General features: G+C 42.4%; 1 protein-coding gene across 2 annotated transcripts in view; it reads right to left on the bottom strand.

The window, feature by feature from the left end:
- ttc7b (tetratricopeptide repeat domain 7B) overlaps positions 1-26603 on the bottom strand; it is a 470264-nt gene that overhangs the window by 439206 nt on the left and 4455 nt on the right. For both annotated transcript variants that reach the window (XM_072272880.1, XM_072272891.1), the window contains exons 2-3: positions 21722-21876; positions 19948-20116 (exon numbers count right to left, since the gene is read on the bottom strand). In XM_072272880.1, coding sequence (XP_072128981.1) covers positions 19948-20116; positions 21722-21876 — 324 coding nt within the window. The remainder of the gene's footprint in view (positions 1-19947; positions 20117-21721; positions 21877-26603) is intronic.

Genomic DNA, 26603 nt, shown 5'->3' with positions numbered 1-26603 from the left:
GTACAGAGTAAGTGCAGTATAGGCAGACAGCAAGGTGCAAGGACTATGGTGAGGTGAAGAGACCAATCCAAGACAATCATTATGTTTAAAGAGAGATTTAAAGAGGTACATGAATACGCAAGGTATAGAAGCGTATGGAGCTAATGTCGGCAAATAGAATTAGTGTAGATGACAAAAAGGTCAGCATGAACGTAGTGGGCCAAAGGGACAACTCCATGACTCTATTCAATGAACTTTCAAGTAGTGCAGGAATTAAAACGAATGCCTGGCACAGTGGCATTTGAACCTACAGCCCCAAGGGTGCATATTCCATCATATCTTCAGTAATGTGCAGATTAGCTCTGCTATGTAGCTGAAGATGTCCATTAGCCCACTATCCCTTCTCTATGCTGATTAAAAACAATAGAATATTGATGGACTCTGCAGAGTAATTTAAATGTTCGTGTGTCTGTCTGTCTGTCGTTCGTCTGTGTGTGTCTGAGTGCCCACATGTCTGTGCCCTGTATGTGTGCCTGTGCGTTAACCTATGAACCTGTGTGAAGGTAAATCCCTACAGTACAGAGCTAAAGAGCTTCCATCATATGTACTCAGCTGCCCTCATCTGGCCAGACCACTCAACTGCAGCCACAACACAATCTCAATGAACTATTTCTCACCCAAGCTCTTCCCACACAAACCCAGCGGCTTTTATAAGATCACGTACAGCATTCCATGTGAGCTGCAATTTGATGAATATATGAAGTTAGGTGATGTGAATGCTGCAAAATGAACAACTATATTTTTCAGACATCCACTATCAACATTGAACATGCTCAGACAGGTCCATAGGTTGTTGAATAATCCTTCACTGACTGAAACACTAAACAACACTAACTCCAGAACAGCAGAGTACCCGAGGCTTTCCAGAACTTACTATGTAATGCAAACTTAATCCTGTTATAAGCCTATAGCTACTAAGATAGATGCAAATGTAATGTTAGCATTCATTTCGCGAGGACTAGAATATAAAAGCAAGGATGTAATTCTGAGGCTGTATAAGGTATTTGCCTGACTGCACTTAGAGTATTTTGAACAGTTTTGGGTCACTTATCTAAGAAAGGATGTGCTGACTGGAGAGGATCTGGAGGAGGTTCACGAGAATGATCCTGGAAATAAAAGGGATAACATATGAGGAGCGTTGGATGGCTCTGTGCCTGTACTCATTGGAGTTTAGAAGAATGAGAGGGATCTCACTGAAAACTAGTGAATATTGAAAGGCCTAGAGTGGACATGGAGAAGATGTTTCCTATTCTGGGGGGGCTAGGACCACAGCTTCAGAATAGAAGCATATCCCTTTAGAACAGAGATGCAGAGGAATTTCTTTAGCCAAAGGGTGGTAAATCTATGGAATTCATTGCCACTGACGCCTACGGAGGCCAAGTCTTTGGGTATATTTAAAGTGGAAGTTGATAGGTTCCTGATCAGGAATGGGTGTCAAAGGTTACAGGGAGAAGGCAGAATGGAGTTGAGAGGGTTAATAAATTAATCATGATACAATGGACTCGATGGGCCAATGGGCCTAATTCTGGTCCGATGTCTTATTGAATTAAAATGAATTATATGGTGACATACAAGTACTTGGATAATAAATTTATTTTGACTTTTGGCTTTGAACACACACTTGAACAAAGTAATGAACCAGGAGCCGTGGATGAACCAGCAGGTATGCCATCTGCTAAAGGCTAGATCTGCAGCATTCAAGTCTGGCAAACCAGGCCTGTACCAGAAAACCAGGTATGATTTGCAGAGGGCTATTTCAAGGGTGAAGAGACAATTTCAAACAAGGTTGAAGGCGATATCAGATGCACTGCAACTCTGGCAGGGTCTGCAAGGCATTACTTTCGACAAAGTGAAACCCAATTGCACGAATGGCAGCGATGCTTCACGACCATATGAACTCAATGCCTTCTATGCACGCTTTGAAAGGGAGAACACAACTACAGCTGTGAAGATCCCTGCTGCACCTGATCACCCTGCGATCTCTGTCTCAGAGGCCGACGTTAGACTGTCTTTAAAGAGTGTGAACCCTTGCAAGGCAGAAGGCCCTGATGGAGGTCCTGGTAAGGCTCTGAAAACCTGTGCCAACCAACTAGCGGGAGTATTCAAGGACATTTTCAATCTCTTACTGCTATGGGCAGAAGTTCCCACTTGCTTCAAAAAGGCAACAATTAAACCAGTGCCTAATAAGAATAATGTGGGCTGCCTTCATGACTATCGACTGGAAGCACTCACATCGACAGTGATGAAATACTTTGAGAGGTGGTTATGACTAGACTGAACTCCTGGCTCAGCAAGGACGTGGACCCATTGCAATTTGCCTATTGCCACAATAGGTTAACAGCAGACGCAATCTCGATGGCTCTCCACAAGGCTTTAGACCACCTAGACAACACAAACACCTATGTCAGGATGCTGTTCATTGACTATAACTCAGCATTTAATACCATCATTCCCACAATCCTGATTGAGAAGTTGCAGAACCCGGGCCTCTGTACCTCCCTCTGTAATTGGATCCTCGACTTCCGAACCGGAAGACCACAGGCTGTGCAGATTAGTGATAACATATCCTCCTTGCTGACGATCAACACTGGCGCACCTCAGGGGTGTGTGCTTAGCCCACTGCTCTACTCTCTGTATACACATGACTGTGTGGTTAGGCATAGCTCAAATACCATCTACAAATTTGCTGACGATACAACCATTGTTGGTAGAGTCTCAGGTGGCGATAAGAGGGCGTACAGAATATGCCAACGAGTGGAATGGTGCCACAGCAACAACCTGGCACTCAACGTCAGTAAGACGAAAGAGCTGATTGTGGACTTCAGGAAGGGTAAGATGAAGGAGCACATACCAATCCTCATAGAGGGATCAGAAGTGGAGAGAGTGAGCAGCTTCAAATTCCTGGTTGTCAAGATCTCTGATGATCTAACCTGGTCCCAACATATCGATGTAGTCATAAAGAAGGCAAGACAATGGCTATACCTTATTAGGAGTTTGAAGAGATTTGGCATGTCAACAAATACACTCAAAAACTTCTATAATTATACTGTGAAGAGCATTCTGACAAGTTGCTCACTGTCTGGTATGGAGAGGCTACTGCACAGGACCAAAAGAAGCTGCAGGAGGTTGTAAATCTAGTCAGCTCCATCTTGGGTACTAGCCTACAAAGTACCCAGGACACCTTTAGGCAGCAGTGTCTCAGAAAGGCAGCGTCCATTATTAAGGACCTCCAGCACCCAGGGCATGCCCTTTTCTCACTGTTACCATCAGGTAGGAAGTACAGAAGCCTGAAGGCACACACTCAGTGATTCAGGAACAGCTTCTTCTCCTCTGCCATCCGATTCCTAAATGGACATCGAAGCTTTGGACACCACCTCACTTTTTCTAATATGCAGTATTTCTGTTTTTCGCATATTTTTAAAATCTATTCAATATACGTAATTGATTTACTTGTTTATTTATAATTGTGTTTTATTTATTATTTTTCTCCGTCTCCCTCTGCGAGATTATGTATTGTGTTGAACTGCTGCTGCTAAGTTAACAAATTTCACGTCACATGCCGGTGATAATAAACCCAATTCTGATGCGCCTCTGGATATGGAGCATGTGGGTATCCACAGGTACACTGGGGGTTTTCTGGGACCAATGCGTACCACAGGGGCACACGTGTGTACCAGATTGACGTGAATGTCATAATTTGAAACTATTCACTGTAAATAGTGTTACTGTGGAACATAAAACTACTACTTGATGTGATGCTGTAATCACCCAATAAGCCTCCTTCAGAAAAGAAAAAAAAAATCAAGAAAAAAATGTAATCGTAAGAGATTCTGCAAATGCTGGAAATCTTGAGCAACACAGACAAAATACTGGCTCAGTAAGTCAGGCAGCGCCTGTGGGGGGCGGGGGGAGAGGAGTAACCATTCAACTTGTTGGGCTGAGACCCTTCATCAGGACTAGAGAGGAAGAGGGAAGAAGCTAGAATTCAAATTTGGAGGGTGAAACAGGAGTACAAGCTGGCAGGTTATAGGTGAGATCAGGTGAGGGGCAAAGTGGGTGGGTGGGGGAGATGGCACAGGTTTAAGGTTAGAAGGGAAAGATTTAACAAGAACTTGAGAAGTAACTTTTTTTTATATAAAAGGTTGCCAGTATATGGAAAAGGTGGTTGAAACAGTTACATTAACAACGTTTAAAGTACAACTGGATGCTTAAAAGGTTAAAAGAATGAGGAGAGCTTGGAAGGGGCATCTTAATTGCCATGGCATGTTGGGCCGAAGGGTCTGTTTCTGTGCTGTATGATTCAATGATGGTTTAGGCTGTTACAGTGGATAGCACACAGTGGGGGTGTTTGTACATAGAGAATGGATGAAACCTATTTTAAAAATACTTCAGGCATTCACTGCTCCTATTGTTTCCCTTAACTATGTCAGACAAGTGTGAGGTGTGACACACCAGGAAAGGATTTAGATGGTCAGTGATAGGGCACTGCAGGGTGCAGTAGAACAGAGGGATCTGAGAATACAGATCCATAATTCCTTTGAAGCTGTGCCAGAGCTACTGTAGATGAGGTCATAAAAGAGCTTTTGGCACATTGACTTTCATAAATTAAAGTTTTGAGAGCAGGAGTTGAGATGTTATGTTGAAGTTGCACAAGATGTTGGTGAGGCCAAATTTGGAGCATTCTGTGCAGTTCTGGTACCTTCCCACAGGAAAGAGCACAGAGAAAATTTATGAGGATGTTGGCAGGACCTGAAGACCTGAGCTATAGGGAAAAGTTGAATAGGTTAGGACTTTATTCCTTGGAGTGTAAAAGAAAGAGGGGGATTTGATAAGAGGTATACAAAATTATGAATGGCATAGATAGGGTAAGTGCATGCAGGCTTTTTCCACTGAGGTTAGTAAAACTTGGCTGGGTCATAGGTTAAGGGTGAAATGTGAAATACTTAAGGGGAACCTGAGGAGGAACTTCACTCAGAGGGTGGTGCGAGTGTAGAACAAGCTGCCAGTGGAAATGATGGATGAGGGTTCAATTACATTATTCGAGAGAAGTTTGGGTAAGTACATGGATGGGAGAGGTATGGGAGGGCTACGGTCCAGAGCCAGGTTCGATGAGACTCAGCAGACTAACAGTTTGGCGCGAACTAAATGAGCCAAAGTGTCTGGTTCTGTGCTATAGTGCTCTATGACTCAATGTTTTCTACATTAAAAGAACCTTTTAAATTTAAGTATAGAGACTGAAGCCTTTGGCACCCTCTGTGTTTGCTGATCTAAACTGCAGCAGTGTCTGGGATGCTTTATTTCTTCAGGAGAAAATAAATCAATAAAGATTTTAACTAGGGACAGAGATACGCCATGATTTATCGGGCTTCTACATGATAAAGTTGCTGGTCTACAACTAACATTAAAAAATCAAAAATTATGGAACCACTCAGCAGGTCAGGCAGCTTCTATAGAGGTCAATGTCAAAGGAAATTTATTATCAAAGTTCATATATGTCACCATTAACTATACTAAGATTCATTTTTTACAGGAAAATACAACCCATGAAAACTGTACATGAACAAAGATTGATAGACAAAGACAAATCATGCAGATATTAATTTTAAAAAGTAACTAAATAATACTGAGAACATGAGTTGTAGAGTCCTTGAAATTAAGTCCACAGGTGTGGGGTTGGTTGAGTGTTGAGATGAGTGAAGTTATCTATGCTGATTCAGGAGCCTGCTGGTTGTAGAAAGAGGAACAGTTAATGTTTCAGGACTGGGAACTTTCATCACAACTTGTCTCCGACCCAAAATATTAAGTGTTTCTCTTTCCACACATGATGTTTGGCCTGTTGTGTGTTTCGTAGCATCTTGTCTTTATTTCAGGTTTGCAATGTTTGCAGTTTTATTTTGATTTTCATTAGTCAGTGCTACAACAGAGGAGCAGAATTTGGCCATTCGGCCCATCAAGTCTGTTTCCCATTCCATCACGGCTGATTTATTACCCACATCAACTCCATTCTCCTGCCTTCCTCCCATAACCTGTGACGTCCTTACTAACCAACAACCAATCAACCTCCACTTTAAATATACCCAGTCTGCATAGTCTGCTATAATTGACCAAGTATCTCCAGGCTATAGAAAAAAAACTTGGTGATCCCACTCCTGAGACTGGTGGGTACTGCATTTGGCAAGAACAGGAGTGAGCCAAGCTAAAGATTTTTAAAGATTAACTTTATTTGTCACATAAACATTGAAACATAAAATGAAATGCATTGTTTACATCAAATCAAATCAGAGAGGATTGTGCTGGTCAGCCTGCAAGTTTTGCCACCAGCATAGCGTGCCCACACTTACTAACCCTAACTGGTATGTCCTTGGAATGTGGGAGGAAACTGGAGCATCTGGAAGAAACTCACGCAGCCATGGGGAGAAAGTAAATACAGACAGCAGTAGAAATTGAACCTCTGTGATCGCCGGTGCTGTAGCAATGTTATACTAACTACTCTGCGACTGTAACACCCACAGTGATAATGGTCCAACAGTGATTAACGTGAACAATTAGACTGCAGGTCTAAGGGGCAATACTGTGACTCCAAGTGTTGATCACTTTGCACTAAAATGAATTTTTTTGTTCTAATTCTGTTCTTTCCTGTAATATTTACATATAATTTGTTTAATTTGTGAATGCAACTTAAATGATGTTATGTGATGTCCTGCAAATAAGTTTTTCATTACAACTGTGCACCTGACAATAAACTTGACTTTATTTTTGAAGTGGCCAAGTGCATGGGAGATATGAGGGCAGACTGTGCCTACAACTACTATCCAACACATCATGTAATATACCACTCTGAGTAACAACTTATAAGCAGACATGGAGAGGTGAGAGATTTTGAAGGAGGACTTATTCATATCACCATTACAAATTTGTATTAGTAGACAAAGGCACCTCAAAATCAAGGTCATCTTGATTAATCAGTCTGGAATCTCACCCGTTTTTTTCTTCCCTTAGGCAAGTTTAGTCATGACTACATCAATTTGCTCCCTGGACAGTTTTTGTTTGGCGTGTGCATGCGTGCATGTGCGATGTTGGTGGGACGATGTCTTTTTCATGCCTTTACAAGGCACGGAGCGAGAGAGAGACTGTGTGGCGCACCATTCCTCACACAGACATTTCGCAGTATTTTTCCCTTAATTTTACGAGGTCGAGTTGCGATCTCGAAACTCAACCCGGCACGGATGGAAAGTGTACTCGGGAGTGGCCCCGACTGGATTCGAACCTGGGAACCTTTGTTCCGGAGTCCGGCACTGATGTCATTGCGCCACCAGCCGGCCCGGGAAGGTTCTTTTGAGGAAAAAACTTTACTTGATGTGCTTCTAACCTCACAGGTATAACGCTCCCCGCCACCAGAGGTATCTACAGGAGGCATTGCCTCAAGAAGGCAACGTCTTATCCTCAAAGATCCCCACCTTCTGGGCCATGCCACCTTCTCACAGCTACCATCAGGCAGTAGATACAGAGGTCTTAAGTTTCATGCTATCTGGTTCAAGAACAACTACTTCCTTTCAACCATTTGGTTTTTGAACCAAACATGACAACACGAAACACTACTTGAGTACAGTAACGCTATGTTCGCTTTGACCACTTTGAACTACAATGGACTTTGCGGCTTTTTTGTTCCAGTCATGAGTTCTTTCTTGCAAAAATTGTGTATTATTTATCTTATGAATACTTGCCTGTGATAAGAACATAGAACATAAAAAATACGAGCAGGAGAAGGCTATCCGGCCCATCGAACCTGCCCCGCCATTCAATAAGGTCATGACTGACCTGTCCGTAAGCTCAGCTCCATCTACCTGCCTTTTCCCCATAACCCTTAATTTCCCTACTATGTAAAAATCTATCCAGATCTATCTTAAATATATTTAGTGAAGAAGCCTCAACTGCTTCCCTGGGCAGAGAATTCCACAGACTCACCACTCTCTGGGAAAAACAGTTTCTCCTCATCTCCGTCCTAAATCTTCTCCCCTGAATCTTGAGGCAATGTCCCCTAGTTCTAGTCTCACCTACCAATGGAAACAACTTTCCTACTACCTTATCTATCCCTTTCAAAATTTTGTATGTTTCTATAAGATCCCCTGTCATTCTTCTGAATTCCAGATGACTCAATCTCTCCTCATAGGTTAACCCCTTCATCCCTGGAATCAACCTGGTGAACCTCCTCTGCACTGCCTCCAAAGCCAGTATATCCTTCCTCAAGTATGGAGACCAGAACTGCACACGGTACTCCAGGTGCGGCCTCACCAGTACCTTGTATAGTTGCATGACCTCCCTGCTCTTGAATTCAATCCCTCTAGCAATGAAGGCCAATGTTCCGTTTGCCTTCTTAATAACCTGTTGTACCTGCAAGCCAACTTTTTGCATTTCATGAACAAGCACTCCCAAGTCCCTCTGCACAACAGCATGCTGCAATCTTTCACCATTTAAATGATAATCTGCTCTTCTATTTAAACTAGAATTGTTGGGGGGTAGGAACCGAACGGAAGAGACTGGGAAAGAGGAGGGTGGCTCACAAATAAGGAAGCTTGTAGACAGTGTGAGAAGGAGGATAGGCAGGAGTTAGAGAAGGGACACGCTCAGACCGAAGGTTTGAGATGCATCTATTTTAACGCAAGGAGTGTTGTGAACAAAGTAACAAGTTGGATAAGTCGCCGGGACCGGATGAGATGTATCCCAGGCTACTGTTAGAGACAAGAGAGGAGATTGCTGAGCCTCTGGTGATGATCTTTGCATCATCAATGGGGACAGGAGAGGTTCTGGAGGATTGGAGGGTTACGGATGTTGTTCCTTTATTCAAGAAAGAGAGTAGAGATAACCCAGGAAATTATAGACCAGTGAGTCTTACCTCAGTGGTTGGTAAGTTGATGGAGAAGATCCTGAGAGGCAGGATTTATGAACATTTGGAGAGGTATACTATGATTAGGAATCGTCAACATGGCTTTGTCAAGGGCAGGTCGTGCTTTACGAGTCTGATTGAATTTTTTGAGCATGTGACTAAACACATTGATGAAGGAAGAGCAGTAGATGTAGTGTATATGGATTTCAGCAAGGCATTTGATAAGGTACCACATGCAAGGCTTATTGAGAAAGCAAGGAGGTATGGGATCCAAGAAGACATTGCTTTGTGGATCCAGAAGTGGCTTGCCCACAGAAGGCAAAGAGTGGTTGTAACAGGTGGTCACCAGTGGAGTGCCTCAGGGATCCTTACTCTTCATGATTTGTATAAATGACCTGGATGAGGAAGTGGAGGGATGGATTAGTAAGTTTGCTGATGACACAAAGGTTGGAGGTGTTGTGGATAGTGTGGAGGGCTGTCAGAGGTTACAGCAGGACAATGATAGGATGCAAAACTGGGCTGAGAAGTGGCAGATGGAGTTCAACCCAAATAAGTGTGAAGTGGTTCATTTTGGTAGGTCAAATATGATGGCAGAATACCGTATTAATAGTAAGACTCTTGGCAGTGTGGAGGATCAGAGGGATCTTGGGGTCCGAGTCCATAGGACGCTCGAAGCAGCTGTGCAGGTTGACTCTGTAGTTAAGAAGGCATACGGTGTATTGGCCTTCATCAATCGTGAAATTGATTTTAGGAGCCGAGAGGTAATGTTCCAGCTATATAGGACCCTGGTCAGACCCCACCTGGAGTACTGTGCTCATTTCTGGTCACCTCACTATAGGAAGGATGTGGAAGCCATAGAAAGGGTGCAGAGGAGATTTACAAGGATGTTGCCTGCATTGTGGAGCATGCTTTATGAGAATAGGTTGAGTGAATTCGGCCTTTTCTCCTTGGAGTGACGGAGGATGAGAGGTGACCTGATAGAGGTGTATAAGATGATGAAAGGCATTGATCACATGGATAGTCAGAGGCTTTCTCCCAGGGTTGAAATGGTTGCCACAAAAGGACACAGGTTTAAGGTGCTGGGGAGCAGGTACAGAGGAGATGTCAGGGGTAAGATTTTTACTTGGAGAGTGGTGAGTGCGTGGAATGGGCTGCCACTAACTTATCAATCACCCCTGCTGTTATTAACTTCAAACTTTCCGCATAATCACTCAAAGAGTTGAACTGCACATGCATGTCAAGAGAGCTGTGTAACTCATCTGCTTCTACCTTAGGCCACGAACTTATCAATCACCCCTGCTGTGGACACTTTCTGGAGGTCCAAGATCCGTATGCTCCACGACCGCTGGACTAAGTGTGTAAATGTAGGAGGGGACTATGTTGAAAAATAAATGTGCTAGGCTTTCTAAAATTGACTCCTTCTACCTTAGGCCACAAACTTATCAATCACCCCTCGTATATAGAGAACAGTGGCCAGGATGCAGGCTACAAATTACAAAGGGAAATAGAAAAGGCATGTGAAAGTGGCAATGTTATGATAGTTATGGGGGGATTTCAATACGTAGGTAGATTAGGAAAATCAGGTTGGTGTTGGATCTGAAGAGAGAGGATTTGTAGAATGCCTACAAGATGGCTTTTTAGAGCAGCTTGTGGTTGAGCCCACAAGGGGATCAGCTATTCTGGATTGGATATTGTGTAATGAACCAGAATTGATTGTCCAAAGTTGATTGGAAGGGAACACTGGCAGGGATGACAACAGTGCAGCAATGGTTGGAAGTTCCTGGGAGAAATTCAGAAGGGACAGGATCCCTAAGAAGAAGTAGTATTCTAAAGGCGGGATGACACAACCGTAGCTGACGAGAGAAGTCAAAGCCAACACTTACGCAAAAGGACATATAATAGAGCAAAAATTAGTGGGAAGTTAGAGGTTTGGAAACTTTTAAAAAACAACAGAAGGCAACTAAAAAAGCCATAAGGGGAGGAAAAGACTAAATATGAAGGCAAGCTACTCAACAATATCAAAGAGGATACCAAATGTTTTTTCAGATATATAGAGGGTAAAAGAGATGGAAGTAGATATTGGACCGCTAGAAAAAGTTGCTGCTGAGGTAGTAATAGGAGACAAGGAAATGGTGATCAAACTGAATAAGTATTTTGCATCAGTCTTCAATGTGGAAGACACTAGTAGTATGTTGGAAGTTCGAGAGTGTCAGGTGACAGAAGTGAGTGCGATTGCTCTTACTAGGGAGAAGCTGCTTGGGGAACTGAAAGATTTGAGGTCATCTGGATCAGATGGGACTACACCCAGGGTTTGACAGAGGTAACTGAAGAGATTGTGGAATCTTTAGTAATGATATTTCAAGAATCAATAGATTCTGGCATGGTTCCGGAGGACTGGAAAATTGCAAACGTCACTCCACTCTTCAAGAAGGGAGGAAGGTAGAAGAAAGGAAATTATAGGCCAGTTAGCCTGACCTCAGTGGCTCGGAAGATGTTGGGAGTCAATTGTTAAAGATGTGGTTTGGGGGTGCTTGGAGGCACATGATAAAACAAGCTGTAGTCAGCATTGTTTTCTTTAGGGAAAATCTTGCCTGACACATCTGTTGGAATTCTTTGAGGAAATAACAAGCAGAATAGACAAAGGAGAATTGGTGGATGTTATATGTTATATACTTGGATTTTCAGACGACCTTTGGCACAGTAGACTGAGGGAATAACCTTAGAGGTTTAGATAATCATCTGGAGCATAGAAAAGATGAATAACCAAAATCATTTCCTCAGGGAAGGGAAACCTAAAACTAGGGGGCATAGGCTAAAGTGAGAGGAGCAATTTTTTTCACACACACAAATGGAACAAAGTACCAGAGAAAGTGGTAGAGGTTTGTATGGTTATGACATTTTGATGATTTTTCAAAAGGAACATAGAATCATAGAGAACTGTAGCAAAAAAAAAAGCCTTTTGGCCCATCTAGTCCATACTAAACTATTATTCAGCCTAGACCCATTGACCCACACTTGGATTATAGCCCTCCATACCCTCCCATCCATGTACCTATCCAAACTTCTCAAATGTTGCGATTGAACCCGCATCCACCATTTCCACTGGCAGCTCATTCCACACTTGCATCATCCGCTGAGTGAAGATCCCCCTCAGGTTTCCCCTTAAATATTTCACCTTTCACCCTTAACTATAACCTCTAGTTCTAGTCTCACCCAACCACAGTGGAAAAAGCCTGCAGGTATTTACCCTGTCTACACCTTTCAAATTTTGTATACCTATATCGAATCTCCCCTCATTCTCCTACGCTCCAGGGAATAAAGTTCTAACCTATTCAACCTTTAACTGTATCTCAAGTCCTCACGTCCCAACAACATTCTTGCAAGCTTTCTCTTAATCTTTCAATCTTATTATTTTCCTGTAGAAAGGTAACTAGAATTGTATGCAAAATTTAAAATTAGGCCTTATCAGCTTCAACATAATATCTGAATGTTAACTTCGATAGGGATAGGAAAGATCAAATGCAGGTAAGTTCACACGCACAAAATGCTAGAGGAACTCAGCCAGCCAGGTAGCATCAATTGAAAAGAGTATAGTCGCCGTTTTGGACCGAGACCCTTCATCAAGACTGGAGTGAAAAAGATGAAGAGTCAGAGTCAGAAGGTGGGAATAGAGGAGGAAATAACACAAGGTGATAGGTGAAACCGGAAGGGCAAGGGATAAAGTAAAGAGCTGGGAAGTTGATTGGTGAAAGGGATACAGGGCTGGAGAAGGGGGAATCTGATAGGAGAGGACAGTAGGCCATGGAAGAAAGAAAAAGGGGAGGAGCACCAGAGGAGAGCTATGGGCAGGTAAGGAGATAAGTTGAGCGAGGGAAAAGGGGATGGGGAATGGTGAAGGGGGGGTGGGGGGGGCAGTACGGTAAGCTTGAGAAAGCGAAGTTCATGCCATCAGGTTGGAGGCTACCCAGACAGAATACAAGGTGTTGCTCCTCCAACTTCTGTGGCCTCATCGTGATAGTAGAGAAGGGCATGGACTGACATGTCAGAATGGGAATGAGAAGTGGAATTAAAATGAATGGCCACTGGAAGATCCTGCCTTTTCTGGTGGGCAGAGCATAAGTGCTTGGCGAAGCTGTCTCCCAACCTACATTGGGTCTCACCAATATACAGGGGACCATACCGGGAGCACTGGATACAGTAAATGACCCCAACAGACTCACAGGTGAAGTGTCACCTCACCCGGAAGGACTGCTTGGGGCCCTGAATGGTAGTGAGGGAGGAGGTGTAGGGGCAGGTGTAACACTTGTTTTGCTTACAAAGGTAAGTGCCAGGATGATGATCAGTGGGGAGGGATGAATGGACAAGGGAGTCGCGTAGGGTGCGTCCCTGCGGAAAGCAGAAAGTGATGTGGGGCGGGGGGAGGCAAAGGTGTTTTGGTGATGGGATCCGGCAGGTAAGCTCATATCAGCATGGACCTGCTTTCCACACTATGTAACACCTCAACTCTTAAATATAATGCATATGTTCCTAACCTTCCCATTGCCCAGGATTAGGACTATGAAAAGGGCATACGTCTCACGGGAAAGTAAAGGCTGCACACTTAATTTGAACACAGGCAAAGCATCTGCTTTACAGTCATCTTTTCAAATGACAGATGCTCTGATTAATAGGTGACCTTGAACTCAGAAAGACCACCTTCAAACCATACAACTGGCTGTACTCCCAAATGATGAAGCACGATCTTCCAAGCCAAATGCTGAGGCTTTTTAAGGCATTGGTCAGACAGCATTTACAGTACTGAGAGCAGTTTTGGACCTTTTATCTAAGAAAGGATGTGTTGGTATTGGAGAGGGTCCAGAGAAGTTCATGAGAACGACCATGGGAATGAAAGCATTAACATATGAGGCACATTTGATGGCCCTGGGCTTGTACTCACTAGAGTTTAGAAGATTGAGGAGGAATCTCATAGAAACCTATTAGATGTTGAATATTTCAGCCCGAAAAGTCAACTGTTTACTCTTTTCCATAGATGCTGCTTGGCCTGCTAAGTTCCTTCAGCATTTTGTTTGTGTTGCTTGAACATTGAAAGTCCTAGATTGAATGGACCCTCTAAGACAACCACAACCTTGTCATGGTTTGGAGGCTTATGTGCCTTAGTGACCTGGAGAACTATGCTGGCTGGAGTCAGGACTTCAAGCTTTGGCTCTTGGTAGGGTCACCCATGCCACACAGTTCAAAGGGTAGAGGCCAGACTAAGAGTGATCCAGTGTTCAGGGGTTCAACTCAGGGCTAACAACCGTGACTAGTAAAACAAAACTATTACAGAAACAGCAATGAAGGATCCTTCTACATCTGTGTGTGACAATATTCCTGACTCTCCACCTGGGGCTTGCATGACTGTCAGTAAACTGAAAGGAAGCTACTGACATGATGAAGGAAGTCCTGAATGCTGCCAGAGATGGTGGAGCTTCCTTACTGCTCTAAATGCCAGTGGTGTAACAAGCAAAAGAAAGAAGATAGAATGGACATGAAAAACCTTATAATGTGGGAATCTAGGAGCAGAGAGCACATCTTCATAATACAAGGATGTCCCTTTAGAACTGAGATGAAGAGGAATTTCTTTATCCAGAGGGTGGTAAATCGGTGGAATTCATTATCATAGATGAATGTGAAGGCCAAGTCATTGGGTATATTTAAAGCAGAGGTTAATAAGTTATTGATTAGTAAGGGCATCAACGGTTACAGAGAGAAGGCCAGAGAATGGGGTTGAGAAAGATAATAAATCGGCTATGATTGAATATCGGAGCAGATTCGATGGGCCAAATGGCTTAAATCTGCTCCTGTGGCTCATGGCCTTATAATAAAGCAGTAATACATTCATTTTTATATGTATTTTCAAGGAGAAAGCTTGGTTTTGCACAAATATAAATGCCCCATAAAATATATCAGGATGGGTTGCTAGGAAGGTTGTTCAAGGCTACATACAGCAAGATATACAGTAGATTAGATAAAATGTTGGATGAAGCAATAGCAGATGGAATTTAGTCCTCACTACTGAAGCTAGGACATACAAAGCAAATGGTGGGGCACTAATAATGTATGACCAGAGATCTTAGACCATAAGACATAGGAGCAGAATTAGGCCATTCGGCCCACTGAGTCTGCTCTGCCATTCTATCCCAGATCCACTCAACCCCATACACCTGCCTCCTTGCCATAATCGTTGATGCCCTGACCTATCAGGAAACTATCAATTTTCACTTTAAATAAACCCACGGTCTTGGCCTCCACAGCTGTCTGTGGCAGAGCATTCCACAAATTTACTACCCTCTGGATAAAAAAGTTCCTCCTCAACTCTGTTCTAAAGGGTCGCCATTCAATTTTGAGGCTGTGCCTCTAGTTTTGGACACTCCCACCATAGGAAACATCCTCTCCGCATCCACCCTATCTAGTCCTTTCAACATTCGGTAGGTTTCAATGAGATCCCCCCCACAACATTCTTCTAAATTCCAGTGCGTACAGGCCTAAAGCTGCCAAATGCTCCTCATGTTAACCCCTTCATTCCCAAAATTATCCTCATGAACCTCCTCTGGACTCTCTCCAAAGACAACACATCCTTTCTGAGATATGGAACTCAAAAACTGTTAATAATACTCCAAGTGCAGCCTGACTAGTGTCTTATAAAGCCTCAGCATTATCTCCTTGTTTTTATATTCTCTTCCCCTTGCAATGAATGCCAACATCACATTTGCCTTCTTTACCACAGACTCAATCTGTAAATTAACCTTCTAGGAGTCTTGCACAAGGACTCCTAAGTCCCTTTGCACCTTTGATGTTTGAATTTTCTCCCCATTTAGATAATAGTCTGCACTATTGTTCCTTTTACCAAAATGCATTACCATATATTCCCCAACACTGTATTCCATCTGCCACTTTTTTGCCCATTCTTCCAATTTGTTTAAGTCCTTCTGTAATCACATTGTTTCCTTAGCACTACCTATCTCTCCACCTACCTTTGTATCATCTGTGCACTTTGCCACAAAGTCATCAATTCCATTATCTAAATCACTGACAAACAATGTGAAAAGTAGCAGTCCCAATAAGGAACACTACTAGTCACTGGCAGCCAAACAGAAAAGGCCCCCTTTATTCCCACTCACTGCATCCTGCCTGCCAGTTGAACTCTGTCTGTTGTGTGTTTCCCCCTAGCTGTCAGTCTGTGGTTTTGTATTGCCATGTGCTCCTGTCCCCGCTCCTGCTCTACTCCGGCCCCTGTATTACTGAGTACTCTGCCTCTCACCTGTTCCTCATTATTACCTGAATTGCTGCCACCTGTGTCTCACTGTGCTCTGCCTGTCATCTGCCTCTCTGTTTATTGCTCAATGTATTTCACTCCTGTGTTTCCACCTGTTTGTTGCTAGATTGTGCTAGTGAATTTTCCTGAGTCTTTCCAGCATTTGTATCTGTACTCTGTCTGTCTGAATAGTGACTCTGCCTGTTTCCCAATTCTGGTTTTTGGATTTCTCTGGATGTTTTGATCTCTGCCTGAACTTTGATGCTAACTTTGTTTGCACCTTGGGATTTGTTACTCAATTAATACCACTGTGTGCACAGTACTGGGTCTGCGATGGAGTCCCTGCTTCAGTGCCCTGACACTGTTGCAGCTATATAGGACTCTGGTCAGACCCCACTTGGAGTACTGTACTCAGTTCTGGTCACATCACTACAGGAAGGATGTGGAAACCATAGAAAGGGTGCAGAGGAGATTTACAAGGATGTTACCTGGATTGGGGAGCATGCCTTATGAGAACAGGTTAAGTGAACTTGGCCTTTTCTCCTTGGAGTGATGGAGGATGAGAGGTGACCTGATAGAGGTGTACAAGATAATGAGAGGCATTGATTGTGTAGATAGTCAGAGGCTTTTCCCCAGGGCTGAAATGACTAGCATAAGAGGGCATATTTTTAAGGTACTTGGAAGTAGGTACAGAGGAGATGTCAAGGGTAAGTTTTTTTTACAGAGTGGTAAGTGTGGGGAATGGGCTGCCAATGGTGCTGGTAGAGGCGGATACGATAGGGTCTTTTAAGAGACTCCTGGATGGCTACACGGAGCTCAGAAAAATAGAGGGCTATGGGTAAAGCCTAGGTAGTTCTAAGGTAGGGACATGTTCCGCACAGCTTTGTGGGCCAAAGGGTCTGTATTGTGCTGTATGTTTTCTATGTTTTTATTCTTCAATCCATATCTTTTCTGTAATGCCATGGGATTTTATCTTGTTAAGCAGCCCCATGTGTGGCACCTTATCAAATGCTTTCTGAAAAGTCAAGTAAATGACATCCACTTTTGTCCACCCTGCTTGTTACTTCCTCGAAGAACTCTATCAGATTTGTCAGGCAAGATTTCCCTTTACAAAAACCATGCTGACTTTGACTTATTTTATCATTTGTCTCCAAGTACCTGGAAACCTCATCCTTAATAATGGGCTCCAACACTATTCCAGCCACTGAGGTTAGGCTAACTGGCCTATAATTTCCTTTCTTTTGCCTTCCTCCATTTTTAAAGAATGGACCTTGCGGTCTAATTCCATAGTTCTCTGAAAGTGACAACTCAGGTCAATAGGATGATAAAAGTCAAAGTAAAATTTAGTATTAAAGTACAATACCTATATGTTACCATATACTACCTTAGGATTCATTTTCTTTCAGGCATTTACAGAAAAAATAAAGAAATACAGCAGAATATATGAAAAACTTTACATAAACAAAGACTGACAAACAATCAGAGAAAGAAGCTTCCCCCCCTCAGGTTTGTACGTAGAATGTAAGAGTTGGTACATGATGTTGCAGTTTTGTAAGACACTATTTAGGCTGCACTACGTGCAGTTCTGCTTGCCTGTATGAAGGAAGGATGTGTCCATTTCCTTCCACAGATGCTGCCAGATCTGCTGAGTTCCTTTAGCAGCTTGCTTTTTTTTCCCTAACAGAATACTTCCTGAAAAAGGAGGGTAAATACTGATGTGCTTAGACCAACTAGCCTGTGTCGTAACAGGTTTATGTTTTTCATAGATCTAGTCTGTGACAAACTGCTATTCTGCCTAGTCCCATCTACCTGTACCCAGACCATAGACCTCCACAGCCCACCCATCCATGTACTTACTCAAACCTCTCTCAAATGTTTCACCCTTAACCAATAACCTCTAGTTCTAGTCTTACCTGCTTGCATTTACCCAACCTATACCCCTCATAATTTTGTACACCTCTATCAAATCTCCCCTCAACCTCCTACACTCCAGGAAATCAACCCCCTAACCTATCAACCTTTGCCTATAACTTAGGAACTCAAGTTCCAGCAACATCTTTGTAAATTTTCTTTATACTCTTTCTATCTTATTGATATATTTCCTGTAGGTCAGGGGTCCCCAACCTTTTTTGCACCGCGGACTGGTTTAATATTGACAATATTCTTGCGGACCGGCCGATTGGGGGTGGGGTGTTCAAGTTCAACACTGCGTGACAGGGAATGAGGAAAGGTGCAGCTGACTCATATCGTTTCATATCGCCAAATCATATAGTTTCCTCATGGCCCGGTAGCACATGCTTTGCGGCCCGGTGGTTGGGGATCACTACTGTAGGTAGGTGAACTCAACTGCATACAATACTGCAAATTTGGCCTCATCAACATCATATACATCTTCAGCATAACATCCCAACTCCTGTCTCAATACTCCAATTTATAAAGGCCAAAGTGCCCAAGCCTCTCTTTAAGACCCTATCTACCTGTGATGTCATTTCGAGGAATTACGGCTCTGTATTCCCATATCCCTTTGTTGTACTACACTCCTTAGTACCCTACCGCTCACTGTGTAAGTCTGTAACATAGGAGATCATTTATTCTAAGGAGTCATAGAGTCATTCAAACAAGCCCTTCTGCCCAACTCATCCATGCCAACTGTGTTGCAGCAAGCATTTTACCTCTGTTTTTATCTAGATGGCTTTTAAATGTGCCCTAGCCACTATTTCCAGCAGCTCATTACCAAGTACACATCACTATTTGCATGAAGAAGCTGCCTCTGACAGCGTAGGAAGATGAGAGACGACTTGTTAGAGGTGTATAAAGATGATAAGTGCAGATCAAGTGGACAGGCAGAGACTTTATTCCAGGGTGGAACTGGCTAATATGAGACAATTTTAAAGTGATAGGAGGGAAGTATAAAGGGATGTCAGAGGTAATTTTTTTACACACAGAGAATGGTGGGTGCGTGGAACACAATATCAGGGGTGGTAATAGAGGTAGTAGACTGATCTTGAAATAAAGTAAAAATTTGGCATAACAATGTGGGCCAAAGGCCCTGTACTGTGCTATATAGTTCCATGTTCTGTATTAAATGAATAAAACACATCCTTCATGTCTGTACAGAGATGTTAAATACCTGTTATTTCCTGCCCAGATGAATGATTCAATGAACCTTTTTCTACATATCAACATCTAGAAAGTACCATATTCTTAACCTTAGCACAGAATTAACTACTTTGAATGTATTTACACAAACTCAGCTGTTTGTGCAGTAATACTAACTTACAATTTTATATTTCACAATATCACCAATGATACTGAACACGTTTTTGCTGACTGTTCCACAAAGTTGCAATTGAAATAACAAAGGAAACGTCCATGCTAGACTCCTCCAGTGTCACACCAATTAGAGAATGCATCTCAGGAAAGCAGTAACTGCTTTTCGGGCAACAAGTGGGTGCATCGAGTTAATTCAGACTGGGTTCAGCATCCTCTCCTTAACCTGGGAACCTCGCTGCAGTTTGCTTCTCTCTCTGTTTAGTGTGGAGGATTGCTTAGCAATATACAAGTCAAGCTAAGTAGTTAGAGGAACTTTGAAATGATTATATTAACTATCTATAGTCTTGACCGCATTCTGTCAAAACTACCCATTACAAGAGACAAACAATAGCTCTTATTTTCAATTGACATCAAAACAAAAAGGAGTTTGAGATTAATTTAAGAAAAATGTCCGCACCTTTTGTAGCATAGGATTCGGCAATGATTCTGAGTCTGTAAACAGGCACTGCTACCAGCTGCATCTTGTCCAGAATTATCTTGTCATATAGGGCAAGAGCTCGTGTGTGGTCACCTTCAACGTAACAACACTTGGCCAAAAGCATGTTGGCTTCCTGCATAAATTCTTGCTGGGAACAGAATAGAGTACAAATAGGATGAGTAAACAGCTCCTGACCTGAGACACAAGAGACTTCAGATGTTGGAATCTGGAGCAATGCACAAAGTACTGGAGGAACCCTGCAGGTCAGGCAGCACCTACGGAAGGAAATGGACTGTCAACGTTTCGGGTTGAGACCTTTCACGTCCCCATTTTACTGTTCCACTGTCTCTGAATGGACAATGAACACTACGTCACTTTTTGCCCTCTGTTTGACTACTTATTGAATTTTTAAAAATATACAACTTGTAACTTTTTATGCATTACAATGTCCTTCTGCTGCAAAACAACAGATTTGACGACATATGTCAATGATAATAAACTTGATTCTGATGCCTACTCTGAAGAAATTCTCCTTCTTTCTTCATCAGTCCAGATGAAGGGTCTCGACCTGAAACATCAAATGTCCATTTCCCTCCGTAGATGCTGTCTGACCCTATGAGTTCCTCCAGCACTTTAAGTGTAACACCTGACCTGAGTGCTACACAGACTGAACTCATACTGCGTTACTCTTACACAAGCTGGAATAGTCCTATATATTCTGTATATCCTTAACCACAAATGACAAGGTCGTGGTGATCCACAACCCTGAACCATTGCAGTGCAAGTAGCAAAGGCATTTCCACAGCGCTGTTGGATGGGAAGTTATAAGATTTAGTCTTAGCAACATTACAGGAATAACAACAGTCAGGACAGCGGGCAATTTAAAGAGGAATTCCCAGAACGTTCAGGCAGCTGGCTAACCACCAACTTCTCATAGGTGATCAGATAAACGGCTCCTCTCTCATTATTTGGCCATTCCAGCAATTGTGCCTTGATCTTTAATGCTTTCCTCTTACCACTTTCCCTGGGTTTTCTCTGGAGCTAGACACAGTAGTGTAATGCTATTACAGTGCAGCAGAACAAGGTTAAATTCCCGCCACAGTCTGTAAGGAGCTTGTGCATTCTCTCCATAACCGCATGGGGTTGGGCTATGTTGATTGTTAACACAAACGACACATTTCACTGTTTAGTTCAATGCACATATGGCAAGCAAAGTTAATATTCAATCTGTTCTTTAAAGCTTACCTCTGAACCACTTCCCCAGGGTTTTCTCTGGAAACGTAACCTGGTATATTTCATTCCCTTCCCCGACCACCTCACAATATCACACAGTATGCACTGTTATTGTACAGCACCACAGAACAACACCCTGTATTGTGGCAAGCTGACCACTGCCCCAAGACGACATCATACAAATGGTACTTTGTACAGAGTAACTTCTCATTACCCAACACTCAGTGAAAGAAAAATCAACACTTCCAGAAATTGTGCATATTTTAAAATTAATGTATAATGTTTTATGTGTTATTTATTTAATTGGGTTATCCTTATCTAGTTTTAGGACTTAATGAAGACGCGATCACATCTTAGGTCATATTTATGCAGAAATAGAGAAAATTCTACAAGGTTCACAAATTTTCTTGCACCACTGTGAGTGTAGGAGGGAGATCAAACTGATAGGAGTGAAATCAGAATGTTGTACTGATAGAGGTACAAAGCTTGCAACGTGTCCATGACCTGAAGATGTATTTACCTTCAAGTTGCCTCTGTCCAGTGCTGCAATGAGGTGTTTCTTCACTTCAATCAGCTTTGACTTGGCTTCCGGAGGACTGGCCTCTGGCTTGATTGGGTTATCTTTCACGTACTGCTCCAGCTTGGATTCTCCCAGTAACAGCTCTGCCAGATCATCTGTGAAAGAGACGGCAATGAGTCTTAAAGAAAGAATAACACAAACGTGCATCCTGATGAATACCTTTTGAGGCACTGCAGATGCCATGGTACAGGTAGCGTAGCAGTTAGTGTAACTCTAGTACAGTGCCAGCTGTAAGATATGGGTTCAATTCCCACTACGGTCTCAAAGAAGTTTGTACATTCTCCCCTAACCATGTGCGCTTCCTCCAGATGCTCCAGATTCCTCCCACATTCCAAAAACATATGGATTATTAAGGGTTAATAAATTGTGGACAAGCTATGTTGGCGCCAGAAGTATGGTAATCCCCGGCACAATCCTCACCGATTTAGTTTGATAAGAAACAGCGCAGTCAGCTGTATGTTTCAATGTACATGTCACGAAGTTAATATACTATCATCTAATCTAATCTGAGGGAGCATGACTTCTGACTTCTTATTCTGTCAGGTTGAAGTGGATTCATTTGAATTTTAAAATATGCAAAGTTTAAAATAAATTTATCATCAAAGTACATATATGTACATCATGATATACTACCGAGATACATTTTCTTGCAGGCATTCACAATGCAGCAATTAAATACAGCAGAATCAATAAAAATCTACACAAACTACCTCTTGAATTTTGGTCCGCATTGACGTGAATGCAGCTGCCGGGTTGAGGATGAATACAGCACAGAAGAAACAAGAGGTCACCAAACAACACATGTCAACAGACACTCAGTTAAAAGTACTTGTGCCTCTGAGTCAGAAGGTCACAGTTTCAACCCCAATTCTATACTGTGATATTTCATTGTAGTAGTGTTCTGTTATATTGATATTGGTTTATTATTGTCACATATACCAAGATACAGTTTAAAAAACTTGTCTTGCATACTGTTCATTACATAGTGTACTGCGCTAGAATAAACTAAAAACACAACTATGATAATAATAGCTTATTTATAGAGGATGTTTCATACTAATGATGCAGTTCTAAGTGCTTTGCAATGGAATAAAGAACAAACATGAAAATAAAAGACAAAAATAAGTTAGTTAGAAACAAAGGTTAAATAAATTGGATTTGAGCTACTGTTTAAAAATGCCAACAAAGTCTTCATCCTTTATAGGGTTAGGTATTGAATTCCACAGTTTAGGAGTTTAATTTAAAAAAGTTGACCTGCCAATTATCCTTTGAGGGATATTGTCTAAACTTAAGAAACTAAAACATTAATAATGCAGAACGAAGTGTGAAAGCTACTGAAAAGCATTACTATGCTGCAAACTGCTTTTTCCAAAAGTACCCTTCTGGAAAGAGCTATAGGGCTATTAAAACAAAAACTTTACGACATCTTATCAGTTTCTTCTCCCAGGCAGATCCCTGATCATTTTATATACATTTTATTCCATATCCACACTTTAACCTCTAAATTTATTTTCCATTGTTGTTGTTTTCGTTTCATGTCACGTCATGACCCAACACACCACAGTAAATTCCTAATACTTGTAAAGGTACACAGTGAATAAAATTGATCCTAGAAAGAGCACAGTTCAGATAAACGATTAAGTGCAAGATGTGGTAGACTGAGAGGCCAAACATATCAAACCAAGAGGTCTGTTCAAGAGTCTGCTAACAGCGGGGTGGAAGCTGAGTTTGTGCCTCGTAACAGCTGTCAAAATATCCTCAACAGTACCCTCACCATGATACATTTCTGGCCCAATGTATAAAATCAGTCATGTATCTCATTGCTCCTTGTGGGAACTTCCTGTACACACACCACAGAGATTATTTGCAGGCAAGCTCAACTTTAGAAAGTATTCATGGCTATACTGATTTATGAAATAGCCTTTTAGATTCAGATTCAGGGATACAGCACTGTAGCACCTTCTAGACCAACGAGTCCATACCATCCAATTATACTGTGACCAATTAACCCATTCACTGGAATATGAATGGAAACGGAAACCCACTCGGGCACTGGGAGAACATACAAACTCCTTACAGACAGCGGCAGGAATTGAACCTGGGTTGCTGGTGTTGTAAAGCATTGGGCTAACGACAATAATACCAAGCCACCCTTAAGAGCTTTAAGTAATCAACTTTTCTCTCTCCATAGGAAGGAGCAAAAAGATGTTTTCCACAAAATGTTTTTTATCGTTGATATATATGATAAAAGGAGATCTTCAATCATTATACCTGTACCAAGCAAATCAATACATGCAATTACAATATACAGTAGATTCTGGTTAATCTGGACACATCGAGACCAATAACGTTTTGGCCCAGTTAAGCCGTTGTCCCAATTAACCGGTTTCATGAAAATTGTTAAAAAGGGATAAAAAAGTCAAAATACCATTTTTTCAAAGTCAAAAATCTCTGCCTTTTGAATCAGTGCCTGTCAGCCCAAATGGATAACACAACACAAGCATACACAACTAATGCTATTTATAAACTGTTCACTCTAAGCACAGTGTAGTCTCTAACAGCCACACAACTGCACACATCTGACACTAGTTAAAAACTGCTCAGCAAAAGTCTCCTGCCCCAATTAAGTGGCATACTGCTCGAAATAAACTTTATTACTTTGTCACCAAACTATTGAGACTAAAGCGTACAATCATCACAGCGATATTTGACTCTGCGCTTCCTGCTCCCTGGATTACAAATCAATGGTAAATATAAAAATTTTAATTATAAATCATAAATAAAAAATAGAAAAGGGTAAGTAAGGTAGTGCAAAAAAACCGAGGGGCAGGTCCGGATATTTGGAGGGTACGGCCCAGATCCGGGTCAGGATCCGTTCAGCAGTCTTATCACAGTTGGAAAGAAACTGTTCCCAAATCTGGCCGTACGAGTCTTCAAGCTCCTGAGCCTTCTCCCGGAGGAAAGAGGGACAAAAAGTGTGTTGGCTGGGTGGGTCGTGTCCTTGATTATCCTGGCAGCACTGCTCCGACAGCGTGCGGTGTAAAGTGAGTCCAAGGACGGAAGATTGGTTTGTGTGATGTGCTGGGCTGTGTTCACGATCTTCTGCAGCTTCTTTCGGTCTTGGACAGGACAACTTCCATACCAGGTTGTGATGCACCCTAGAAGAATGCTTTCTACGGTGCATCTATAAAAATTAGTGAGGGTTTTAGGGGACAGGCCAAATTTCTTTAGCTTTCTCAGGAAGTAAAGGCGCTGGTGGGCCTTCTTGGCAAAGGACTCTGCTTGGTTGGACCAAGTCAGGTCATTTGTGAGATTGACCCCCAGCAACTTAAAGCTTCTGACCTGTTCCACCTGCACACCACCGATTATAGATGGGGTTGTGCAGTCTGCTACTCCTTCTGAAGTCAACAACCAATTCCTTTGTCTTACTGATGTTGAGGGATAGGTTATTGTCTTCGCACCATGCCACCAGGTTCTTAATTTCCTCTCTGTACTCAAACTCATCATTACCCGAGATACGGCCTACAATTGTGGTGTCATCAGCAAACTTATATATTGAGTTCGATGGAAACTTGGCTATACAATCATAGGTGTACAGTGAGTACAGCAGGGGGCTGAGTACACAGCCTTGTGAGGCACAAAGGGACAAAGGGAATCCCAGCTATTTTCTCGATTATCTTTTGTTTTTTAAGAGTTGTCCCAAATAAGTATCTGTCCCAATTAACTGATGGTTCAATTAACTGGAAACCATTGCATCTCTTTCCAGACCTTCTTGGCAAACACACTAGGACCATCACATGCCCTATCGCAGCAACCTTGAGGGGAGTGTGACACTGTGCATAAAGCATCTGCCAGGGGTCTTCTCACCACCAGACATGCGAGAGCAAACCAGGGTTTTTCCATGAAGATTGGTTGAGACTAGAGCTAGAGGTCATAGGTTAAGGGTGAAAGGTGAAATATTTAAGGGGAATCTGAGGGGGAACTTCTACACTTAAAGGGTGGAGAGAATGTGGAATGAGCTGCCCAGCAGAACTGGTGGATGCAGGCTAGAATGCAATATTTAGGAGAAGTTTGGATTAGTACTTGGATGGGAGGAGTATGGAGAGCTAAGGTCCAGATGTCGGTCGATTGATCTAGATAGAATAATAATTAGGTATGAACTAGATTGGCCGAGGGGCCTATTTGTCTGACTGTACAAGAGGAAGGAGATGAGTCGTCCTGCTAAATGATTTTTAAGACTGCTCAGGAAACTATTGCACTGAATCTCCCTGTGCAGGGCCTTAAGATGTTCCTTGTCATTGAGTCATAGAAAAGGACAGCACAGAAACAAGCCCTTCAGCTCATCTTGTCCATGGCAAGTCACTTAAACTGCCTACTCACCTCGACCTGCACCTGGACCATAGCCCTATCATCTATGTACCTATCCAAACTTCTCTTAAATGTTGAAGTCGAGCTCACATGCACCATTTGCACTGGCAGCTCGCTCCAGACTGTCACGATCCTCTGACGATCCCCCACCCCCATGTTTCCCTTAGACTTTTCACTTTTCACTCTTGACCCATAGCTTCTAGTCGTAGTCCCACCCAACCTCACAGGAAAAAGCTTGCTTGCACTAACCTCTCATAATTTTGTATATCTCTATCAAATCTCCTGTTCCAAGGAATAAAGTCCTTTCTTGTAACTCAGGTCCTCCAGACCCGTCATCATCGTTGTAACTTTTCTCTGTACTTTTAAACCTTATTTACATTTTTCCTGCAGGTCGGTGACCAAAACTGCACACAATGCTCCAAATTAAACCTCATTAACGTCTCATACAACTTCA

This window comes from Mobula birostris, chromosome 1 (assembly GCF_030028105.1).
Source record: "Mobula birostris isolate sMobBir1 chromosome 1, sMobBir1.hap1, whole genome shotgun sequence".
NCBI lineage: Eukaryota > Metazoa > Chordata > Chondrichthyes > Myliobatiformes > Myliobatidae > Mobula > Mobula birostris.
This window is presented reverse-complemented; position numbering and strand designations above follow the sequence as displayed.